The sequence below is a fragment of the Silene latifolia genome, chromosome X (genome assembly GCF_048544455.1).
Source record: "Silene latifolia isolate original U9 population chromosome X, ASM4854445v1, whole genome shotgun sequence".
NCBI lineage: Eukaryota > Viridiplantae > Streptophyta > Magnoliopsida > Caryophyllales > Caryophyllaceae > Silene > Silene latifolia.
Window position 1 is genome coordinate 2,709,985 of NC_133537.1, and position 23,733 is coordinate 2,733,717.

The 23,733-nt window shown below is 36.5% G+C and overlaps 5 protein-coding genes across 7 annotated transcripts; 3 read left to right on the plus strand and 2 right to left on the minus strand.

Moving 5' to 3' along the window:
- Positions 1-659: 659 nt before the first annotated feature.
- On the minus strand, positions 660-5,434 carry LOC141622234 (WD repeat-containing protein LWD1). Its single transcript, XM_074438282.1, has 2 exons — positions 4,584-5,434; positions 660-1,312 (listed from the first exon to the last, which is right to left on the minus strand). Exons 1-2 carry the CDS (start codon positions 5,300-5,302, stop codon positions 979-981), a joined length of 1,053 nt encoding a protein of 350 aa, XP_074294383.1. The 5' UTR covers positions 5,303-5,434; the 3' UTR covers positions 660-978.
- Positions 5,435-9,922: 4,488 nt separating this feature from the next.
- LOC141621143 (arabinogalactan O-methyltransferase 1-like) lies at positions 9,923-11,086 on the plus strand. The gene has a single exon (XM_074437836.1). It carries the CDS (start codon positions 10,004-10,006, stop codon positions 10,856-10,858), a length of 855 nt encoding a protein of 284 aa, XP_074293937.1. The 5' UTR covers positions 9,923-10,003; the 3' UTR covers positions 10,859-11,086.
- A 1,153-nt stretch (positions 11,087-12,239) lies between these two features.
- LOC141621144 (arabinogalactan O-methyltransferase 1-like) lies at positions 12,240-13,422 on the plus strand. Its single transcript, XM_074437837.1, has one exon. It carries the CDS (start codon positions 12,349-12,351, stop codon positions 13,213-13,215), a length of 867 nt encoding a protein of 288 aa, XP_074293938.1. The 5' UTR covers positions 12,240-12,348; the 3' UTR covers positions 13,216-13,422.
- An 855-nt stretch (positions 13,423-14,277) lies between these two features.
- LOC141622235 (pre-mRNA splicing factor SR-like 1) lies at positions 14,278-20,152 on the minus strand. 3 transcript variants are annotated; one of them, XR_012532908.1, is made up of 5 exons: positions 19,532-20,152; positions 18,214-18,294; positions 16,139-16,201; positions 15,890-15,961; positions 14,278-15,459 (listed from the first exon to the last, which is right to left on the minus strand). XR_012532908.1 is itself a non-coding variant. In XM_074438283.1 (4 exons), the coding sequence occupies exons 1-4, from the start codon at positions 19,820-19,822 to the stop codon at positions 14,623-14,625; spliced, it is 1,281 nt and encodes a 426-aa protein (XP_074294384.1). In that variant the 5' UTR covers positions 19,823-20,151; the 3' UTR covers positions 14,278-14,622. The 3 variants fall into 3 exon arrangements, 2 of the variants coding, with proteins under 2 accessions (XP_074294384.1, XP_074294385.1); XM_074438283.1 differs by lacking the exon at positions 16,139-16,201 and having other exon boundaries at positions 19,532-20,151; XM_074438284.1 differs by lacking the exons at positions 18,214-18,294; positions 19,532-20,152 and having other exon boundaries at positions 16,139-16,207.
- Positions 20,027-23,673, plus strand: LOC141622925 (F-box/FBD/LRR-repeat protein At5g22700-like). Its single transcript, XM_074438953.1, has 4 exons — positions 20,027-20,188; positions 21,841-21,944; positions 22,006-22,861; positions 23,404-23,673. The coding sequence occupies exons 1-4, from the start codon at positions 20,027-20,029 to the stop codon at positions 23,671-23,673; spliced, it is 1,392 nt and encodes a 463-aa protein (XP_074295054.1).
- The last annotated feature ends 60 nt before the right edge of the window (positions 23,674-23,733 follow it).

Below are 23,733 nucleotides of genomic sequence, written 5' to 3' on the forward strand. Positions count from 1 at the left end.
ATAGATGAAGGTAAAATTACTTTGTGACCTCCATCTATTCATTTCAATTGTCGTCCATTAACTAAATATATAAGAACATGCAAACTCAAAACTCCATTACCCATTAAAACTACTCATGCCACCGACTAGGACGGATATGGTGCGGTACCCATCTACACCCTAAGTTTGGGTCATATACGGTGGTTGTAGTTTTGTGGAAGGATAGGGAGGGCCCACCATTGAAAGCCCGAACTGTAGAATTGCACGCTCTATATTCGTTGTACGCTCACGCTGCTCAGTTGGCTTGCCTACACTTTTTGACTACTAGCTTTGTCCTTACTCCTTAGCTTACGTCTTAGGCGAACGGTTATGCTCGAAAGCATGTTACTGAATTCTTGTTGCGTCATTTCAGCTCAAGTAACAGGCTCAACGGCTTCTGTTGAGGATATTTATCAAGGGTGTTACGATTTCAATGCCGTGTTTCAGAAATATGATGTAAGCGTAACAAATCTTTATTCTGGAGGTCGTACGCCCATGACGGTGGTAAGGAAATGATCAATTTTATCGAGACCCCAAAATTAAGACCGACTGAAAGCTTCTGTTGCGCTGAAGGGTTGAGCCAGGGCAGTGAGAAACAGTGTAACAGGACAACATAAATCAGAACAAATGCTAACGCAGCAGGCTGACAACTGAAATTACGATTAACTTGGATGAGACGGAAAATCCATGCCATATATCTATATATATGTCACAATCACAAGTTAATTGTCTCGATTAGTTCACAATATTACAAGCACAAAGCACACACGAGAAAGAACCAGCCACAAGTTTCGTGTTTTTAAAGATTGGCCAGATTCCGTCTCCACATTAATACAGTCCACTAAATTGAATAACAGACCTACTCAATTACAGTTGCAATACTATCCCAATCATAAAACAACATTACAATCCAAGAAAGGGCATATAATGCTCGAAGTTACTAACCCCGTGAACTTTGAATCATACCCTCAAAATCTGAAGCTTATTACTGAAAGCAATGGCGACCCAATCTGGCTGCGATGACGACCACTGAAGCTGCTCTATCTCTGCTCCTGCCGTATATGCCAAAATTGGGTCTAACCCGCCCTCAACAGGCTGACCCATAGAACTCAAGTCCCAGATCAGTGCCTGGGAATCATCCCCAGCGGTACAGATATGACAACTACTATGTGGAGCCCATGCAATTGCGTTGACACTCGCTTGATGTCTCTGCAACTCCACCACAGGCAATGTTGGAAACCTTATATCCAACACCACTACCTTTGCGCTATCCATTATTACTGTCGCCATATACCTTAAAAAGACAAACTCAAAAATTAGAAGCCATACATGTACAAAACATATCAAATAAGCTAAATTTTTAATTCCATCTCAGCTTACTGCATTCTCATCACTTTCCGATCCCCCAAAACAAATTTTATAGAAACCCAACAGCAAATGGGTAAAAATGTCAAAAGGAAGGAAGAAGATTCATCATATATTCATGTGAGAGAAACAAGCGATGCACTTAACATGCATATACTGCAATTTGCTCCTATGTGAGAAGTTAGTGCATTTCCTTCCCATCCTTTGTTCACTCCCAAGTCACCAATAACCAAGATAAAATTTGTGCTAACCCAGTTCGAGAACCAGCCGAGATGCAAATATGCAATGGCAGAGGGAGTAATGAAATATATCAGTCATCCACAACAAGAGTCTTATGACACGCGAAAAAATCATACAAGCAAGAACAAAAGCGTTAAAAAATAAACACATGAAGGTAACACCATTCTCCAATAAAGTCATATGCAAAAGTCAGTCTTATTGCACACGTTGACGATATTCCTCACTCATCCCCACCCTCCAGAGTCCCGCCTGCCACCTTGTTCATTTTGATACGAAATCTTGACACCAACGCAGTCAAGAAACAGCCTGAATTTTGTCTCAGGCAAGAACAAAACTAATAAAACAGAGTAAGGATCCTCTCCATTTCATACAATGAAATTGATGGTCCAATACTTCTCAATTGTCTAGAATTGCTCTTATACATCATCTAAGGACCCCCAAGTCCGCAACTTATTCAATAAAATAACTGAAGTATTTTATTGCATTTATACTTCTATTGGAGGTAGTAGATCATTCATTTCTTATAACAAGATGAAGAGGATCTTAATGCAATCAAAAGAGAGACCATATACTACTGATATACACACATAGAAATCATATAGAATGCGGTCATGTGCAGATTTTATCTAGTTAAGCTAATAAAGTCATTGAGTAGTGTGGTATTCATGTTTCACGAGCCGTGTTCAGAGCCCTCAGAATTAAGCTTCCCTGCCTCCTCTTTACCCCTCAAAAGAACAGAATATTACGTAATCATGTACTCCAGAGCTTCACCCCTGCCTCAAGAGCTCTTGCAAATTGTGGGTAGGGGATCGATGTATGCAGTTTTTCCCCAAGTCAATTGATTCCCTCAAATTCACGCATATTGCGAACCAATTTCCACGTATATCATGGTGACAAAAGATCAAACCTTAATACCGACCCACTTCAGAAAATGAGTAAAAATTATATAGGCTTTGGTAAAATTGATCAAACATCACAGAATCCCTACCCCTACCCCTACCCCTACCTTTCTTCATACTTACTTCCCAACCCCCGTTCTACAACCTACCCACTTCGGGAAACACCTCAAATAAAATGGGCAACAACAAACTTCTCATCAATCAGTCCACAAAACAAAATCAACAATCCTTATATCATAGCAAATCAACATCCCTAACCCTCCTCATCCTCCCTTCTCAACACAAAGATCAAATTCTGCAACTTGCCCACTTTAGGAAATGACCTCAAAATAAAATGGACAAGGACAAACTTCTTAATCATTCAAACCACCAAACAAAACCGACAATTCAACACAATACAACAAAGCCATCAATTATGCTACCCCCCGCCGCTCCTTTACTCTCCTTCATTCTCACTTCCCAACTCCCAAGATCAAGTTCTGCAACCTACCCACTTCAGGAAACACTTCAACACAATACAACAAAGCCATCAATTGTTAACAATTACAGCTATTGTCGTTGGATGACAGTTGGACCAAAATGCACAAGGACCCATGTTTTTAATACACACACAACCTCACAAAGCAATCATATATAACGTGGTCATGTGTAAATTTCATCCAGTTTCGCTAGTGAAGTCATTGAGTGGTGGTGCTTTACCCCCCCCCCCATACACCCACACACACAGACACAAAAAAAAAAAAAAAAAAAAAAAAAAAATTATCACGTAAACATGTCCTATGCAGTTCCCATCTTTCCTCAAGTTACTCAGACTCCAGAGTACCAACAACAACAGCAACAAAAAGCAAAACATCACACCAGTGGCCCAAGATCTTTCGTAAATTGCAAGAGGGATTCAGTTTTACTTAGGGTTACTGAATTCCCTCAAATTCCACTCCATCGTGAACTAATTCCCTTGTGTTTCCTTTCCATATTACAACGAATAATACCAACCAAAAGCAAATTTTCCAATAATATTTTCATGGTTACAAAATATCAAACCTAAACACCGATCCACTTCAGGAAATGAGTAAAAATAACTAGGCTTCCATAAAATTAATCAAATATTACAGAAAATCAACACCCCTACCCCTACCCCTACTCATTCTCACATCCAAAACCTCGAGATCAAATTCTGCGACCTACCCACTTCAGCAAATACCTCAAACAAGATGGGCGATAAGTTGATAACAAACTTCTCATTAATCAATCAAACCATAAGACCAACCCAACAATCTAACACCATTAAACAAAATAACAAAGCCATCAATTGTGTTACCCCCTCCGTCTGAGTCACTTGTTTACCTTTCTTTAGACATAACAACCCAAAGACAGATGATCAATTTCCTCAAAATATAAAGGTAAAACACACAACCTATTAACCACGGCAAATAGGTAAATGAAAAACAACAAAGCCATCAATTGGTTTACTCCCTCGGGCCAATTCATTATACATATTGTTGTCACTCCGTAGACGCCAATTGGACCAAAATGCAAACCGATAACCAATTCACTCAAATCGATAGCTAAACAACTGACTAATCAACTCACACTAGAATAAAACAGGTAAACAAATGATCGGAGCATTAAAAAAAACTCCCAAAACCTGGGATACTGCTTGTTCCAACCAAGCCTCACAACATGAACACACAACAAAACCAACAATCCCTATATCACAGAAAATCAACATCCCTACCCCTCCTCATTCTCACCTCCCAGTCCCAATATCAAATTTTGCGACCTACCCACTTCATCAAATACCTCATAATAAAACGGGCAACAACAAACTTCTCATTAATCAATCAAACAACAAAACAAAATCCACAATCTAACACCAATTCACCCTACAGCAAAGTAACAAAGCTACCAATTGTATAATTACTCCCTCAGTCTCAGTCACTAGTTAAACAAAACAAATGACCAATCAACACACAACAACAGAATAAAATAGGTAAACAAATAACCGGATCACAACATAATAGAATAGGTAAATAAATGACGGGAATATAACGAATCCCTCACCTAGGATCCTGTTTATTCCAACCAAGCCTAACAAGCGGAGTATCAGGCTCACTACTTTCATAAATAATAGTACTATGTTCCTTATCCCTCAAATCGAAAACCCTAACCGACCCATCAGCCGAAACCGAAGCAAAAACCCCCGCACCACCCCAAGCAATATCATAAACCTCTTTATCATGCGCAATCAATTGCGTATCAACCGTCTCCTTTTCCACATCCCATATCGTACACGTCGTATCAATCGACGACGTACCGATACGACGCGGTTCAGCTTCATTCCAGTCAAACGAAGTCAACGGCCCACAATACTCCGAATTCTTATTACCGTTAAGGGTGGTTTTCAGTTCAACGGTATTATTATCGGTCACGTGCCAGACACGGAGGAAATCCGATGACGTGGCAAGGAGGTCGGGTTTGGAGCAGTCTTTATCGGGTATGAAAATGGTTTTTGTTGGCGGGTACGGGTGGTCGAATGAGAGAGACGGGTCGGACCGGATTTCGCCGGTTGAGTCGTCGAGTTGGACGATTTGAACCCGGTTTTGAGAGTGTTCTAGAAGAGATGCGATGGCGAGACGGTATTTTTTGTCGCGACGGACGGACCAGTTCATGGCGTAGATGTGCCATGGTGCTTCGTATGTGTAGATTTCGGATCGTTGTTTTTGTTGGTCGTCGGAAACTGGATCGACGGTTTGGTGATCGGCGGTGGTTGTTACGACCATTTTTTTGCGGCGGTTTGTGTGGTGGTTGTGATGGGGGGTGAGGAATAGTCTAGGTGTCTAGTGGAGAGACTATGAAGATTTGTGTCATTTGTGTGATTGGTGGAAGTAATTGTGATATGGATAATGGGAGTTAGAACTTAGAAGTTGGCTTGTGTACTTGTCAATCGGGACGGATCAGTTTGAGTCGGGTTATTTCTAAATTTGTAAGAATTTGAACTCGATTGAGTTATTTTGAATTTAGGTATTTTATTATAATCAAGAGTTAATTGGATAACGGTTAATTTATAACAATAAACTAGTTTTGGAGCCCGTGAAAATCACGGGATCGTTAATAATTGATTGTGTTTAAGTGTTTAATTTGTGAATAACTTATATGGAGTAGTCCCCCTCTCAATCATTTGTTTAATTTTAATTAAAAAACCACACACAAATAATTAAAAAAAAAAGTAAATAAATAAACACGACTGGGGGAACGGTATTTTAAAACAAAAGTTTAATACACCAAATTTTTGATTCTGGATGGTACGCAAACCAAAATGTGAATAGCTTGGTTGTTTTGAAGTGAGGACACAATCCGTCAAATTGAATTTTCGGTTCTTCAGGTCTTATGGACAATCTTGACGCCATAGAAGTATTGGAACATGAAATTGCGCTCCATTGTCATCCCTTGTTTTCAAAGGACGGGTAATGTTGGTTTCGACAACCTGGTATCAAATAAGACAATATGAATTGGTATTTTGATGAGATTTTATAGAAAGAAAATCAATGACTCTCAATTTTCTCGTTTTAGTTGCTAATGATTCTTCAATTGCCTGTTCAATTAATGGTTCTTCAATTGTCTCTTTAATTAGCGATTCTTCAATTGTCTCTTTATTATTTAACCATTGATTTGACCGGCTTAAAGATTATAGAATATGAATGGTTTTTTTCACCAACAAACATTGCATTTTGCCTCTTTATTGCTTGAATGAAGATACTGTTTTTATTGTCGTTTTGGTGCATTTTAAAGTACTTGGCCCTATGTTTATCTTGCAAAGAAACGGTCGTGAACTTTTATGTGAGCAACTTTAACAACTATTCCAAATAATTCCAAGGAAAGATTACATATATTTAAAATATCACATTTTGTGTTATAATAATATACTCCGTAGTATATATAAGATTAGATATGGGACAAAAAGTAAGAGAGTAAAGTAAGGATCAAAACTTTATAGGTGAACTCTAATAATTATTATTATTAGTATAAGATGAGCAAAACTAATTACACATTGGAATTGAAACAATGAATTGGAGAATAAGAATCGTTTTCTAACTAATTACTATTTATGCATATTATAACACTATGATAAGATCAAATTGACATGTGTATCGTAATTTGGCTAAACAATTTGATTTGTAACCTGTTTGACAAAGTAAAAATAAAACATAAGTGTTACAAAGGAGACTAAAGTGTATGAAAGAGTGAAGGACAATAATGCAACAACATGTCAACAACTTATTAAAGATTTTTGCTACCATTCGATATTTCTAATACACCATTGTAGAAAAATGAAAAACTGACAAAAATGAAAGAGTCATCCAAACCAAGAAAAAAAATCTGTAAAGAAGATCCATAGCCATTATTTCGAATCTCGTGCATTGTTATTCATATGTGAGTATGTCATCCTCTTATAATATTAATACAAACACACATAAAAAAATAACTAATAAAATTCTAATTAATTCAAAACATAATAAAAATAAAAAGTGCAACAATTAATTTAGTTCTCATTGTATAGTTTACCTACCAATTTTTTGAATAAAGTTGAAAATTCATTCTCCTGCAATATTAATATAAACACAAAAAAGTAACTAATAAGATTCTAATTAATTCAAAACATAATAAAAATAAAAAGTGAAATAATTAATTTAGTTCTTTAGCTATACCTTACCTACCAATTTTTTGAATAAAGTTGGAAATTCATTCTCCTGCAATATTAATACAAACACAAAAACTAATAACAAATTAATACAAAACATAAGAAAAATGAAAAATGAAACAATTAGTTTACTTTTCTATGTATACTTCAGGTGCTATTTTTTGAATAAAATTGAAAATTAGGGTGAATATAATAGTTATATATATGAAAAATTCTATTACAAATTCTCTCAAAATTTTATGAATGAAAGAAAAATAAAAAAATATGGTACATAAATAGGAGTATATATAGTAATGATGAAAGGAAAGTTAAAAGGTCATTTCATTAAATAAAGGAAATAATGGTTATTAAATAAATAAGGTAAATAAATAAAAAAAAATTATGAGAGGAGATCAATGGTTTACAATTTTTTTTTTGTGTGTGTTTATCCCTTATATTTTTTTTAACTTTTTTTACCTTATATTTTTTAATTTTCTTAAATTGGTAATCCATATCACTTTTTTTTACCATGTCACATTAAAAGTTGTCACATCACAATTAAACTTGCAATGTCACATTTTTTTGTTAGCCTTTTAATAAGATTTTATAGATATACAGATCAGATTATATTGATTCGAGTCAATTTGGATTATAAGTCCTCAATTCGGGCGTGGGCGTGGGCGTCGGGCTGGGTTGTTCGGCTCGGATTAACTTTGTCAAGTCTAATGAAAAGCCCTTGTTGCTTGGGATCCTTGTAAACGGGTTAATCTGATTGACTTCTGAGGGTTATTTGGAGTTTCTAAAAATTTGGGTTATATAAAGTTTGGGTAGAGTCATTTTGGATATATTTAGGTATGTTGTTATTATCAAATAATTTAGGCATAATGGTTAGTATTAAACAATAAATATTTAGGTTAGGTCAATTTTAGTTAAGATAGTGATAGGGCGCCACCGGATGACACCCAATTTGGGCGTCATCCTCTCATATGGGGTGAGTGGGGACCCCTTCAATAAAGAATGGTTGTCAGGGGTGCATGAAGTTTATTTTTGTCTGGTCAATTTTGATAGATCTAATTTGAAATTGTCTGACCTGAATCTAATCAAACTAATTAATGATGAAATTGAGCTATATGGTGGAACTAAACTAGATTAATCGAAGTAAGTTTAAAAAACTAAGTAATAAAGTGAAAAAAAAAATCGGGGCATAAATCATGATATTGAGTTTGGGTTTGGTGTAGATCGTATTTGAGACATTTTAAATACTTCGTAGTTGTTATTCGAGTACAAGTTATATTTTAGGTGGAGTTGTTTTTGCGCAGGTTTGAAAATGTTTAATTATACTTGATTCAGGTTCATTGTAGAAATGAGGATGGTAGATTTTGTTTGTTAAAATGTACTTCAAATAACTCTAAATGTGATAATAATTAGGATGTTTTATTCGAAAGTTTTAAATGTAAATAATTCTAAATATGGTAACTCCTTCAATTAATTTCAAAAGATATCTCTAACTAGTTTAAGAGTAGGTCTTCTGAGAGACGGTCTCTTAATAAACTTTATTGAAAAACCATTGTACAATTTTAAGAAAAAGTGGTACTAAAGGTAATAAAATAGGTACAAATCATTATTAATGATAAAATGGGTACATTTATTATGTAAATAGGTACAAAATTACTATGTCACAATCAACAATAAAAAGGGTACGAAATATATAAATAAAAGGGTACGAAATATTGGTCTCTCAATAACTTAGTGAGAGACCGTCTCTCCCAAGTTTTAGTGCTAGTTTAATACTCATTTTTTCATTTTATTTCACACACATTTGTTCAATATATAGTATATAAAAAATAAAAGTATCTAAATAAAATGTATAAGAAAATTAAATAAAATGAGTAGCGAAGATATTTTCTTCTAAATTTCATCGATTGTTATTATAGATTGTTAGATTGATTAACATATGACATTGGAATATGAAAAAGTCTTTTAATATTTCAATTTTCCATGACATTTATCATAAAACTTTCTATTTAAGTACTCACATGTGCTCTTTAGACACGTTTTAGAAAAACCGCACTTATATTAATAGGGCATAAGCATAAGTCGAAGAAATATTAAGTTGTTATTAGAGAAAAAGTGTAAAGAATTGAAAAATTGAACGTGTATATATACCGTATAAGCGATGGCTATTTGGGTAGAGAGAGTATTTGCTTCTAAATTCCAATGAAGTTGATTGTGTTTGTGTTTAGAATTTGATTTATTTATTGTTAACATTTGTATCGGTTTTTCTAAAATGTTCTCTAATGGTCCATATTAAAGAGATTTAAATGGAAAGCTTGAAGAAATGTATTCTTTGTTCAAAAGAAATTTAAAAGTCACACATGAACTAACTTATGTCGTTAGTCTATGAAGTCAAGGTTTTAATACTAAGAGGAAAATATACCTAAAAACATTATCATCCATGCTCATTTTGATATTTCGAAAATGTACTGATCGAACCTCAATGAATTTTAAATATAAAAATTACCAATTTATCTCCAACAAACTCACTAACTTTTCTCATTACCACAATAAATTTTCCAAGTAAATCAACTAAAAAAAAAACTCAACAATAATGTTCTACACTTCCATTAATAAATGACCGTCACTCTTCTAAATTCCTCCGTCGAATCCGTACCACCATCATTTTTATTATTTACATAGCAACTAGTGATTCCATTAATCTAGCACCATCAATCTCCCATACATTTATCATCTAATCTCGAGTTCTGACGAAGTTCAAACACAGATCATACCTATACCAAACAATATGAAAAACGACAACAATATTATTCACCAAATAAAAAACAATTTTAGCCAAGTACGTTTAATAACCGTCTCATTTCTTAGTTTCATTGTCGGGGCATTGTTAATGTTCGTTATAAAAATCGACAACTCGTCATCGAATCCACAACAAGTTCACCGTCTCTCCATCGAGCCACCGGCAACAACAATCGAACAAGAGGCGATATTACATTACGCAACATCGAAAATCGTTCCACAACAATCGTTACAAGAGATCATGCAATCGTTTAACGTACTACGTACAAAGGCCCCATGCAATTTCCTAATATTCGGGCTTGGTTACGACTCGGTCATGTGGGCGTCATTTAACCCGAACGGGACAACACTTTTCTTAGAAGACTCGGCCGAGTGGGTTCAATCAGTACTCAAGGACGCACCCTTTTTGAAAGCCAAAACGGTGTCGTATCGTACAAAACTCAAAGACGCTGACGGGCTACTGGCGACTTACCGAAACAATCCTGATTGTCACCCTAGAAAATTGTTGAAAGGTAACCGGGGCTGCCCGTTAGCATTAGAGAGTTTACCGGATGACGTGTACGAAAAAGAATGGGACGTGATCATGATAGACGCGCCTCGGGGGTGGGAACCGGAACACCCAGGACGAATGGCACCGATTTATTCCATGGCCGTGATGGCGCGTGGGAGAACACGCGCTGGGAATACGCACGTGTATTTGCATGATGTTAATAGGCACGTGGAGAAGACGTATGCGATGGAGTTTTTGTGTGAAAAATATAAGGTTGGTGGTGTTGGGAGATTATGGCATTTTGAGATACCGCCTTTTGGAAAAAATATTGGTGACGATGCCACATTTTGTTAAATAGTTTGAATTTTTATACGATATGGTTTTTAAGTGAGATGGTCAACCCGATTACCCGTTTGAGTATTTTGTGTTAGCGATATTTAGTTAGGACAGTTTTATATAAAGTAGTAACGGTTAAGAGATGAAGGTTGTAAATGGATTGAATGTGTACAAAAGCTAAGCATTTTCTTAGGGATGAAGATGCACGGGCACAATGTATAAAAGCGTGTTCAGGTGAGATTAATCTTATTGGTGGTGTTGACAACAAAAATTGGCGTATTTGGGTTGAAAAATATGCACGTCTAGTTACCAATCTACCATAGTGTCGGAAAGACCACTTCACAGAATTCTTCATTCTTTGTGAACATAAAGGTCCTCCAATTATCTTTTACTCGATGTTGTCAAAAAAATAAATATCTTTTACTCATCTATTAAGTCGATAACTAAATGCAAAAATTAAAAGTTGGAAAGTAAAAACAAATTGATTGATGTACTATGTAGTCATGTGATTAGGCACCAACATTGCGATCCACTGGTAAGACATACCGTAGCCAACACAGTAAACTTCAAAGAGTGTCGAGAGCAACGTCAATTCATTTTCCTACAACACGAGGAGAAATCGACAATTAATCGAATTTGTAAATTAAGAAACGATAAACTTTTACCAAATGTTATCGCCATACACATCAGTCAAGGATAAAGTAGTAATACGTGCATACTATTTAAGGAGTTGATCAACATTAAACTGAATCTATGAGAAGATCGTTTCAACCAAAACCTTAAAATGATGGTTGAGGTCCAATTAATAATGGTCTTATGTCTTAACATAATCTGACAACTTTTCAAGATCTCGTTACCAATATACTCGTATACGCGAAGCGCCTTATCGGCGTACTCCGAGCCAAAGTGCTAGCAAACGCTGGAAAGTTTCGCTTCCTCTAAGAGACAAAAGGACTCGCATAATCAAAATCAGCCATCTAAAGGTACAATTAGTCTCACTACTATGGACAGATATATCCGTCTAAAGTGAAAGATTTGTCAAATATGCTTAAAGTGATGACATTTTTGGGTCCCTCCATACAACAAATGATCAAAATCAGCCATCCAAAGGTATTTATTGCCAGACATGGACGAGAACTGGTGGACCCGGGTTCAGATATCCAAGGTAAAGGACTCCGCCATTTCTGAAAATAAACCGACCATTTTGATTTATGACAAATTATGTATTCAAAATTTCAAAGATAACATATTCGTACAAAACAATTATTAACTTCATTCAATAAAAATGTCCTCCACTTTCCCTACACCAACATAAGTTCGTACCCTTCGAACGCGCACATCGTGCCTTCCAATATCTCAATCATTGCAAGACGTGAGTCCATTAATCTTGCACCACCTCGCAACTAAAATTATTTCTCCATCAATTTTCTCCTCGATTTCTCCACACATATCTATATATAAAACCGGATTGTCAAATCGAAATTCAAACTCAATATCAAACAAACAGTATGAGAAACCAAACTCGCTACAATAACATTTTTTCCAACATAAATAAACACAATCCTAGCAATGCGCGACTATTAGTCGCGACATTGCTTAGCTTTGTAGCTGGAGCATTGTTAATGTTTGTCGTGACAAATAATGATTCGTCTTTAAGTCCAATTTGGTACTACCCGGTATCAACCACCACGACCTCAACGACAATCCAACAAGAAGCGATCCTACATTATGCCACGTCAGAGATCGTCCCTCAGCAGAGCTTACAAGAGATTATGCAATCATTTAATGTACTACGTAAAACGGCCCCGTGTAATTTTTTAGTATTTGGGTTGGGTTACGACTCACTTATGTGGGCCGCACTGAACCCAAATGGAACGACTCTTTTTTTAGAAGAGTCGGACGAGTGGGTTACATCAATACTTAAGGACGCACCCTTTTTACATGCCAAAACGGTGTCGTACCGTACTCATCTTAAAAACGCTAACTGGCTACGGGAGACTTACCGGGACAATCCCGATTGTCGGCCTAGTAAGGGATTGAAAGGTAACCGGGGTTGCCCGTTAGCGTTGGAGAGTTTACCGGATGAAGTATATGAAACGGAATGGGACGTGATCATGATTGACGCGCCTAGGGGTTGGGAACCGGATCATCCAGGACGAATGGCCGCGATTTATTCCATGGCCGTGATGGCGCGTGCAAGAACACGTCCCGGGAATACACACGTGTACTTGCATGATGTGAATAGACAAGTGGAGAAGACATTTGGGATGGAATTTTTGTGTGAAAAGTATAAGGTTGGTGGTGTTGGGAGATTATGGCACTTTGAGATCCCTCCGGTTCGAGATAATGTAGGTGACGATGCCATATTTTGTTAAATACTTCGTATTCTATTTTGAATTTTGAATTTTTATACGTCCAGTTCTATATGAGAGGTCTTACATTTACATTATTATTCAAATTCCGTCTAACATGAGATTGTGTGAGAGGTTTTGTCGAGAAGAAAGCGCAGTTCATTGGACCGCTGTCATTAGGAAAAAAAATTGTACTTCGTAGCTCATTTTTCGATCATTTGAATAAAAAGATGTTTTTCCGTCACCCCACCTACTGAAGGTAATGTTGATGTGAGACCAGTGCAGAGAATTCTTTGTGATTTATAAGACAGACAGACCAACTGAAACTTTCAATTCCGAACAATTTAAGAAACGCAATCACTTAGAGGTAAACTCGTCATGGTAGCAATTGTACTTTGAAACAAGCAAGCTTCAAGAATGATACTCCGTAGTTTGCTCGAATAGTAAACTCATCAAGCAGAATTACTCGTTAATACCAGGCAGTCTAATAGCAAGTCCAAAAGGTTCTCAAAAATGGGGCTCCAAACTTGTTAGAATCGAGTTCGCTAGCTAATTGTCCAGTTCGAGTACCATCACATACAAAAATTAAGTTTTATATTATATGAGGCCTCAAACAGTCTTTTGGACCGGCACTCTCAGATTTATTTGGCGGCCATGGTTACTACAAGTCTACAACAGCTTAAGATTTAACTAATCCAGTATGTATTCTTACGAGCTACAACCGTCTTAGTTAATTAATTTATTAACAGCTAAACCCGAGGGCGGTCTGTAAGAAGTTGATCAGCATTAAACTGAGCAACAACAGCCATCAACACCTCATTACCAATACTAGGAAGCCCCTTACCATCATACTCCAACCCAAGGTGCTGAAAAATAGCTGTAAGTTTCGCCTCGTCAGGACTCAGGACGAGACAGGACTCTTGGAGTTATATTAACCATCTAGTGTCCTGCAAAACTCCCCCAAAACGGTCGAAGATAATGGCTTTTGGCCACCGTCGACCGTGTAATAGGTAAAATGATCAACAGTGGGGTGTGATAAAATATACAGGGATAGACGTGTCAAAACCTAACCCGATGTGCAAAATTGTACGAAATAAGAAATGTAATTTGTGTAAAACCAGGAGTTACAACTTTGATAATTGATGAATTTTGCTACGGTACATGAAACTTGAATCTATAAGAAGAAACTACGAGTGAAACAACAAAATGTTTTAACTAAAATGGTAATAGTGTACAACAGAAACATGCAACAGAATTTTTCGGAACAGATCAATGCCTGTCAGTTTAAAATGAAGTAACCGGCAGCTAGTAAGTGACTCCGGTATGAGACGCTCATATTTCTGATCAGCACAAATCTTCGCATTCCAAATATCATCATAGGGTTAATGTGTTGATCTAGACGGTCCCGTACAAGTTTGTGTACCAGGCTGATTACCTCCAAGTAGAACCACCTAATCTGATAACCTCTTCGGAGCCGCTGTCCTTGAACCCTCTTCCTGTACTAGCATCGCCTTTTTGTTCACTTAGATCACCATACAAATCTTTGAGCTTAGCCAGATTGCTGGACACACTAGCCTTTTGTTTTTCTTTGCCTGCATCTCTCTGAGAGCTGGAATGATCATCAAAGCGCTCACTAGGAGTTTGGCGGCTACGACTTCTACTCCTACTCCTGCTTCTGCTCCTGCTTCTTCGAGAGCGGTAATCACTATGCCTGTCACTGTCCCGATCCCTTCTACTCCCCTCCCTCTCTGAGTATCGAGGTCTGTCATAATCCCTCCTCCGATCTCTATCTCTATCATGATCCCGGTAACGATCCCGAGCCCGATCTCCATCCCGATCACGAATATCTCGGTCACTATATCCATCCCGATCTCGGCCCCGGTCCCGATCGCGGTCTCGATCCCTAGCTCTGTCTCCATTCCTATCCATGTAATCCCTATCAGACAAATCACGGCTCTGACTACGATGCCTACTAGGGGATCTTCGTGAATCATCTCTACCACCGTCATCATACGAAGGAGGGGGCAGGGCACGACGAACGGGAGACGAGTCTCTAGTTGATGCACGATGGGGAGCACGTTGTCCGAAAGAAACAGAAAGAGCAGCCTTGACAGAAGGAGGACGGCGTGCAGTGTCTTCAGATCCAAATCTACTGTTGTCTCCTATTGAACCTGAAGGCTTTGTGGGCAGGTTCATTTTTTCGAGATTTGACGTAATCTGACGGAGAACAGTTACAGGGACACGAGGAAAGAGAGTATCAAAATAGTACTGCATTATCAAGGAGAGCAATTAGTCAGAGTATAGCTCAGGCACACCCCTAAAAATTTACAAAAACTCAAAATTTCCGACTAGCAAGCTACAGAACAATAAACTCCTGCCACTTTGATGTAACATTGCCTTATCCCTCTTTTATCAGTTTATTTAAAAATTGACTTGAACTCTCTTTCCTAACTGCCTAAAGGCAATGATCTACAGTTGACTATCATATTTCCTTTCCCCCTATGTATCAAAGAAGGCAAAAAGAAAAGCAAATCTACGTTGACCATGAAATCAAAACGAGCTGAACTGCCAGTTATGACCTACTTCATTAATACTTGAGCAAAGTAACACCAGGGTCCATAGACACAGAGTAACGAGTAACACCAGAACACATGCAACACGCTTGACAAGCAAATAAAATACATACAGGCAAACTAACCTGTCCAAGAAGAAGATCTCGCACATACACACCCATAGTCGTCATCTTTCCATTAGATCCAGGAGAAAATTCCTGAGGAAGAATTTACCAAACATTAGAGAAACTCCTAACCATAGGCTGTATTTGGAGAAATGGAGAGGAAAAAAACAAGTATTATGCCTTAATAGCATTCGAATAATTTAAATAGCTAAAACAACAAGGTTAAGCAATCGGCAGTGAGGGTAACAAACATGAAATCATATATAAAACCTTGTATTTTTGCGAAGAACGCACTGAGGCACTTCATTGTTGACAAAAGCTGCACTTCCGAACCTTTTGAGACAAAATCAGTAGTAAGCAGAAGCACGTGTTTCAACTTTAAGATAAACACTACCAACCTGAAATAAGTTAATAGTAAAACCTCTTTTCCTCTCTTTTCTACTTTCTATGAATCGTGACAAATGAAATCAGTACGAGTCAGGCATAGGTGTCGGGTCAAAATACAGGAAAGGACAATTCAAGTTTGAATGAATTTCAACGTTGGAATACAAATCAAATTCACATTTTCATGCCTCTATTCTTTATCAAAGTACTTTATAAAATATTGTTATTACTAATTGACATGCATTATTAATACTTTATTTCATACTTAGATGAGTTGCTAGTTTAAATTTAGAACAAGTACAATGACATAATTGCTATTTTTATTTATATCCTCTAGCTACACATTTTGCCAAATTGTATAAAGTTGACCAGAAAAGCTGAAAACAAAAATGTGTATATACTTTGTGAGAGCCATAGCAATCCCAATAACGGATTATGGTCATATGATTCACGACTTTAGAGTAAGCAAAGCGTTTAGGTTGGTAATGGGCTATTTGTAGTGAGAGCCATAGCAATCTCAAGAACGGATTATGGTCATATGGTGATTCACGACTTTAGAGTACGCAAAGTGTTTAGGTTGGAGGGAAATTATATCCAAACAACCACACTACATTCCTCCTTCCCTTCCCATCTCTCCCTTTCCCTTCCCTCCTTCCCCCTCCCCTTCCTTTCCCTCCACTTTTGCTATTCAAACACACCCTTAAATAAAATATTGAAAGTGCAAATTCAAAGCTTTCCCAATAAACCACAATTGTATCGATTGGTGCAATTTCCAAAATTAGTTATTGCCAATTTCCCAACATAATCATGCCATCCACAACTTGATTAATAGTCATTTTACCATACCAAGCAAATTGCATTCTGTTCTTCAAAGACAATCCTATCCTCCTATAGTCTCATAGCATCCCTCCTTACGCATCCACATATAGCTCCTAATGCGGGTACAACTGAAACATCCTTTCTAACTAGGTATTAAGAAAATTTTGTCTGCCAGCATAGAAGGAGAAATCCCTATATCCACATTATCCCCTTTAACTAGTTTTCCTTATAACTCTTGCCTATACACTGCATAGTGCATACCTCAGCGGGATACAGAGGTCATAGAATATGAACAACAAAAATGAGATGCTTTCAATAAACTCCAACCAGAAGAATAAGCACAAACTATGAGAAAGAGTTAGTACGTTCCATAATTCTACCACGGGTGAAAATTAATACTGTGCACTTTTTTTACTATAAAGATCCTTGAATTGCTTTTGAATGGTGCGATAAGAATAGATTAGATAAGGAGTTACAAATCTGAAATACCAAAAAGTTGAAAATTTGCGCTACCCGGAATTGCGCCTGACTACTACAAAAGATAAGGGATCTGGTTGGTGCAAAAAATTAAGCAACAGGCCCCAATCTTTTACTAGTTGCACACAATCAGGCATGGGTTTTAATTTAATGGGACAGGCATCAGTATTTTTTACCGCCCAAAAGCGTTTAAACATATATTGACCAAATAGTCAAATGAGTTATTTTGAAATAGATGAAGTTATATGATGGACATCTCCGCATTAGAAGCAAGTATTCTAAGATTTGACACAGTTTGCTTCCATTACTATTTTAAACAGGGCAATTGCAATCTGACGCCAAACACCGCCCTTCTAAACTAAGAATTGCATTACAATTTGACTGACTTAGAAATAAGGTCAAACTTACTAGAGCAAAAACACAAATCTGATCTAGTAATTAATATTTAATAATATAGTTCGCAAAATCAACCTTTCTATAAAGACAATTAAGCAACATAGAAACAACATAGTATTACATGCCTCACCTGCTGCAGTTATATACATGATGAACTCCAAGAGTATAGCAGTTCACATCATATGTAGATTAATACACAGGGTAAAAGGAAAAGGTCAAAAACAAAACAATACAGAGATTAATATGTCAGAAGGCTGCACGTACAGTACCTCGTCATCGTTAACATATGGTTCAAACCAGTTCCACAGAGTTTTTGCATCTCCGGCATATCTCAGGTAGAGGAAACCAATCTGCAAGACAGACTTAGTCATTGACCAAAACGTATGATACAAACTAAGGACCAAACATAAGCATAAGCACGAAATACATCCAGAAGCTGGAAACTGCTGGATGCCCATTAAATCTTCATAAAGTAGAATAAGCATTAGAGACAGAAGACATTACGCTAATCAGCATTTAGCTTTTATTTAAAGACATATGAGCGCAAAGCTTGATACAAATTAGAGTGAGAATCATATCCAAAGTAGATATTTTGAAGAAAACTTTGTTCCCATATGAGCCAACAGTCAACACTACAACATCCAACAGCTTTTACTTTTGTTTTAAGCATTTTATCTAACAACTAAAGTTTACCAGAAACAATGGGCTTAACCCTTAGTCAACACTCAACAGTCTACTATAGACCAACACTTGAGTTTAAGATTAATGATCCTCAATAGCTTAATTGATTACAGCAAAATGCTTTAACAAAATATAATCTTGCTGATTTGGAACACTCACAATGCCCTTGAAGAGTTTATCAAATAATGATCTAAATATATAATTCCGTAAATAAGGACGAAATCAACTAAAGACAATCGAACAAGATAGCATAGTTCACAACAAATGAATTCAACAAAGTAGTGCAAATTGTACTTGTACCTGAGGACAAGGTAGTCATTAAAATTTAGAGATGAACTCGTGAACTACGACATATACTTTTCAAGTCTCAAGAACTTGGAAAGAAGCACACGCGCTATCAAGATAGTCTTGAGAACTTGGAAAGAAACACACGCGCTATCAAGATAGCTACGAAGACTGTCTCTCACTCTGAACTTACCCTTCTTATTTCTTAACAAAAAATGTATCTTGGACACGCACGCACGACAAACACACACACACACACACACACACACAAATTGCATTCACCCTAAAGGGAGTATAGACATTAATCATAGAGCTATTCCTTAACACCTAATTAAATATTGGTTCACGCGCCTTCAAGATTATTACATGTATTATTTAGACAATTGACATTTGACAAAACATCTACTTTTATCTAAATTAAACACCCAGCACTCATATAACTACTAATTCCGACATTGGGAAGGGTATTTTAATCAGACGTAAGCATATGATTAGGACGGAGGGAGTAATCGATCACCAAAATCATTATAAAAACTTACAAAAAGCAAGCACAGTTAACTAAATTAACCCTCCAAAATACATAAGAAAGTACGATAAAGCATAAAAAACAAATTAACTTACAGCGCGAATATAAGGAGAATCCGGATGCTTAAGCAAACCGTGCATTTGCTTAACAGTAAGCTTCATCGTAAAAAATTTATACAATAAGCAAAACGCAGTCGACGGACCGCGACAATTCCCCGTCATCCATGGTTCCACATGATCAACTTGATTGTAAATTTCATCGACTACTTCATGATACGTCTTCAATCGAAAAAGATCCCTAAAATAATCCGAAGAAAGTATATTCATACATAATACTTTCTCTACCAACGAATCTATTGGTTTTCCTGATGTTTGTAAATCCCCCATTTGAATATCATTCAAATTAAACGACACGAATTGCGCGCGATTTTGAGGGAAACCCTAGAAATTGATTTTCGGAAACCCTAAGTATTGTTTCGTCGAATTGGTTGGTTGGGTTTGGGTTTTTGTGACGTGAATTAGGGTTTGGTTGAGTATTGATGATTGAAGTTAATTTTTGGATTGGGGATGATTTGGGGAAATCCTGTAGAAATGGATTGCTCAATTCCAGATTTCAGGAACCCTAGAAATTTGGGGGTGGATTCGAGAGAAGAGTCGGAGAGAGAAATAGATGGCTCGACACCTCGAGTTAAGAGAGCATCGTTGAATTCAGAAGAAGGGAATATTAGCCGACTATTAGTAATTTCCCCGAGGGTATTTTTGTCTTTTGTGTACGTCAGTGAGTATGGGTGTTAACGAGCCTAGCCGAGCCCGAACTTGGCCTTGCTCGGCTTATGCTCAAAAACAAAAACTCGAGCCGATTTCAAGTTTATCCTAGGCCCTAGCTTGAAAAAAATGTGTTCGTTATCAAGCTTGCAAGCTTTAACGCGAGCTCGAACCAAACTCGAGCTCAAATCGAGCTTATATACTGTATATAATTGCTAATTTTTCGATTTTTTTCCTCCGATATCTTCAATAAAAAGTCTCGAAGATTATATGTAAAAGTATTTGGCAAATTCGTGAGATATTTGATGTGTGATACAAATATATAATCATGGTAGAATATTTTTATAACATATGAGTAACATCTTATCTAATCACACGAGTTCGAGTCGCTCATGAGCTTTTCGAGTGCAGTCAACGTTTGCTCGACTTGACTCGTTAAGCTCTCGAGCCCGGGTCGAGCTCGTACGAGCCGAGCTTTGACCGATCCGGGGTAATTTTAATACTTATTTTATTACCTTTAGTACCAATCTAATCACATGATTACAAAAGTAGAATTTAACCAAGAAAACTTCCCTAAAAATGTAGTGGAATAAAACCATTTTTATTCTCATAATATTTCCTAATATCAGACGAGGTAACTTTTTTTTGGTACTCTTGTTTTTTTTGGTAAATTATTTAATTATCAGATGGTGTAACTCATAAGACAAAAATATGGTGTAATACATATATTTTAAGGATAGTTACCGTATCTTGTAATATTCTCGTATATTTTGTATCATTGTATAGTTTCCTATCCCTTATCTATAAAAGCTGAAGCAAATAAAGCCCTCCTATTGGTCCATGGTTTTGAAGGATTAAAAAGAAAAAAAAATTAAGGTAGGACCCCCCATGTTCATCCTACACATTTAATTACCATCTCGCCTATATTTCACATGATTTACTTTTTTTTTTCTCCTTTTCAAACTACTGAGTTTACGATATTTTAATTTTAGTTTTAACTTTTTTGATAATTACATATTATACATATATATTTTCCTAAAATGTTAGGAATACATCTGAATTAAAACAATTAAAAAAATTACAAAATGAATAAAATTACAAATTATTTGTACTGTTTTTCTTATTGATTGGTACCCAAATAACATTCCTATACAAAAAAAAAATGCAAGTCTCGATAAGAATTAAAGCACATTCATATAATTATAATTCATAATGTTAAGAAATATACAAAATTTTAGCAAAATTTAAAGAAGATTCATATAATTATAAAGTTAAAAAATACAAATGGTAAAGATTTTAGTGATTATAAAAAAGTACCAGCACTAATTTTCTTATTTAAAAAAAATCACAAGTCTTACAAAGCATTATTATGAGACAAAAAACATTTATTTAGTAATCAGGCATCAACAATATCATATTTACAATTTCAATACCGTCATTTGAATTTCATTTGAATAAGGAAGCTCAATTCATTATATGTGGCTACAATAATAAATAAGAGGCCCGATTAAATTCAATACCGTCTCTATGGACAATTTATATTATTATGACATTGAACACTTAACATCTGTTGTTACGACCCGTGCATTTTTTTGCACGGATGTAAAACTAGTATTATCTTAGTACTTGTTAATGGGCAGATGATAGAAAAAACCGAAAAAGAATTCCTTATACTGATTAAGTACACAAATTCTTGTTCAAGACAGTATTACGCGTATCACTTCAGAATTTCGGTAACTGACAGGTATGTCCTTGGTCTCTCGTCAATGTCTATGTATTCATACTATAATTGAATTAATTAAAAGACGTATATTATGCTACGAGGCTCGTTGCAAAGATGATCTTTTGAGTGAGCTGCCTGACGACATATTGGTGTCAATAATATCTTTGATTACCACGAAGGATGCTGCAAGATTAAGTCTTGTTTCCCGCCAATATGAATTCATATCGAGGAGTAATTTTCCGGTGTTGATCTTCGAAGATTTCGAAGACCAAGCGAAGGAAAAAACAGCTAGTTTTGTATCTAGGGTTGATTGTGTTCTCGAAAAGCATTTGGGGAAAATTATAGATGAATTTCGAATCACGTTCGATTTGGATCGAATTTGGCAATCTCATGTCAATAATTGGGTTACTATTGCACTAGATAAAAAAGTTAAAAGAATTGAGCTCAATTTTTCAACACCAATTCGAGGAAAACGTCGTGTTGACGATGATTATATTTATCGTACCCCTCTTGATCTTCCAATTAAGTTCACTAACGGCCGATTCAAGTCTAATCTAACGTCTCTTTGTCTTAGATACGTCAATGTCACGGATGAATTTGTCGATAATCTCCCTAATTCTTGCCCGTTCCTAGAGATATTGTGCATTGAAGGATCGGGATGTTTAACTCGAATAACCGGTTCATTAGATTTAAAACACTTAGAGGCCTCGTACTGCTGCAACCTGAAAAAAATTGATATTTCAGCCCGAAAGCTTCAATCCTTTACACTTAATAGCATGTTTCCGATTGAGCCAAGAATTGTCGATGCTCCTTTTCTCGTTAAGATGTCAATTGGCGAGGAACAGACATTGCCCTATGCTTTCGAACACCTTGATGACATTATGTCCCGGTTGGTATATCTGAAACTAAGGATTGACCTAACTCGACCTTTTTTCTGGGTTAGTTATTTGAGTTTCTTCTTTGCATCATTTCTTGTTTAAGATCGTCTTAACTTAAGACCGGTGGAAACAAAAGGAGTTTTGTTGTGAGAGATCTTAAGTTAAGAAAGTCTTTTTTGAATAAACACGCTCTAACTAATACTCCGCTTATAATGTCTTCTTATTACATAGAGGGTATTGACGACTCTTGCTATGATGCCTAAACTTCAACATCTAGAAGTGCAAGTTACGCGTGCAAATGTCGACTCAACCCTATATATGTGTAAATACGTGATTTTGTGCTCGTCCATGATACTGGAGAAGCTGACATTAAAGGCATGAACCCCATCTACTTATACTTCTCATTGTCGTGTTAATAATTACCCATTTGTACTTGACAAATTCTCATTTGTTTTGTTATGCGTTATAAGTTTGTGACGTCTCACAGCCATTTTAAATAATGATAAGAAAAAAAAGGGAAGGTGGTTATGAGATGTCACAACTCACAGGTTTAAACTTGTATGATTGTTTGGTAAGCTCTAAGTTGATATTAATGTTTGTAGTTCGAGGAGGTTATCACCGAAGAGAGACGCGAACGGGCGGTAGACATATGGTTAGGCATTTCGTCACGCTTGAAAACGTTGGAGCTTGTTGGCTATAGGGGAAAGGCAGTCGACCTTGAGGTTGCCATCTTTGTGCTAGAGAATTCTCCTGTGCTTGAAGAGGTCATTGTTGACTTCGCCCCACTCATCAATGACAAGGCCGATAAACGAGAACGACTACTACCGCTCAAGAGGAAGCTACCACGAGGCGTAAAGTTAACAATTAAGTAAACTTGTTATTATAGGATTCAAATTTGCTATTCATAATGATTTTCGAAGTTTTTAATTGAA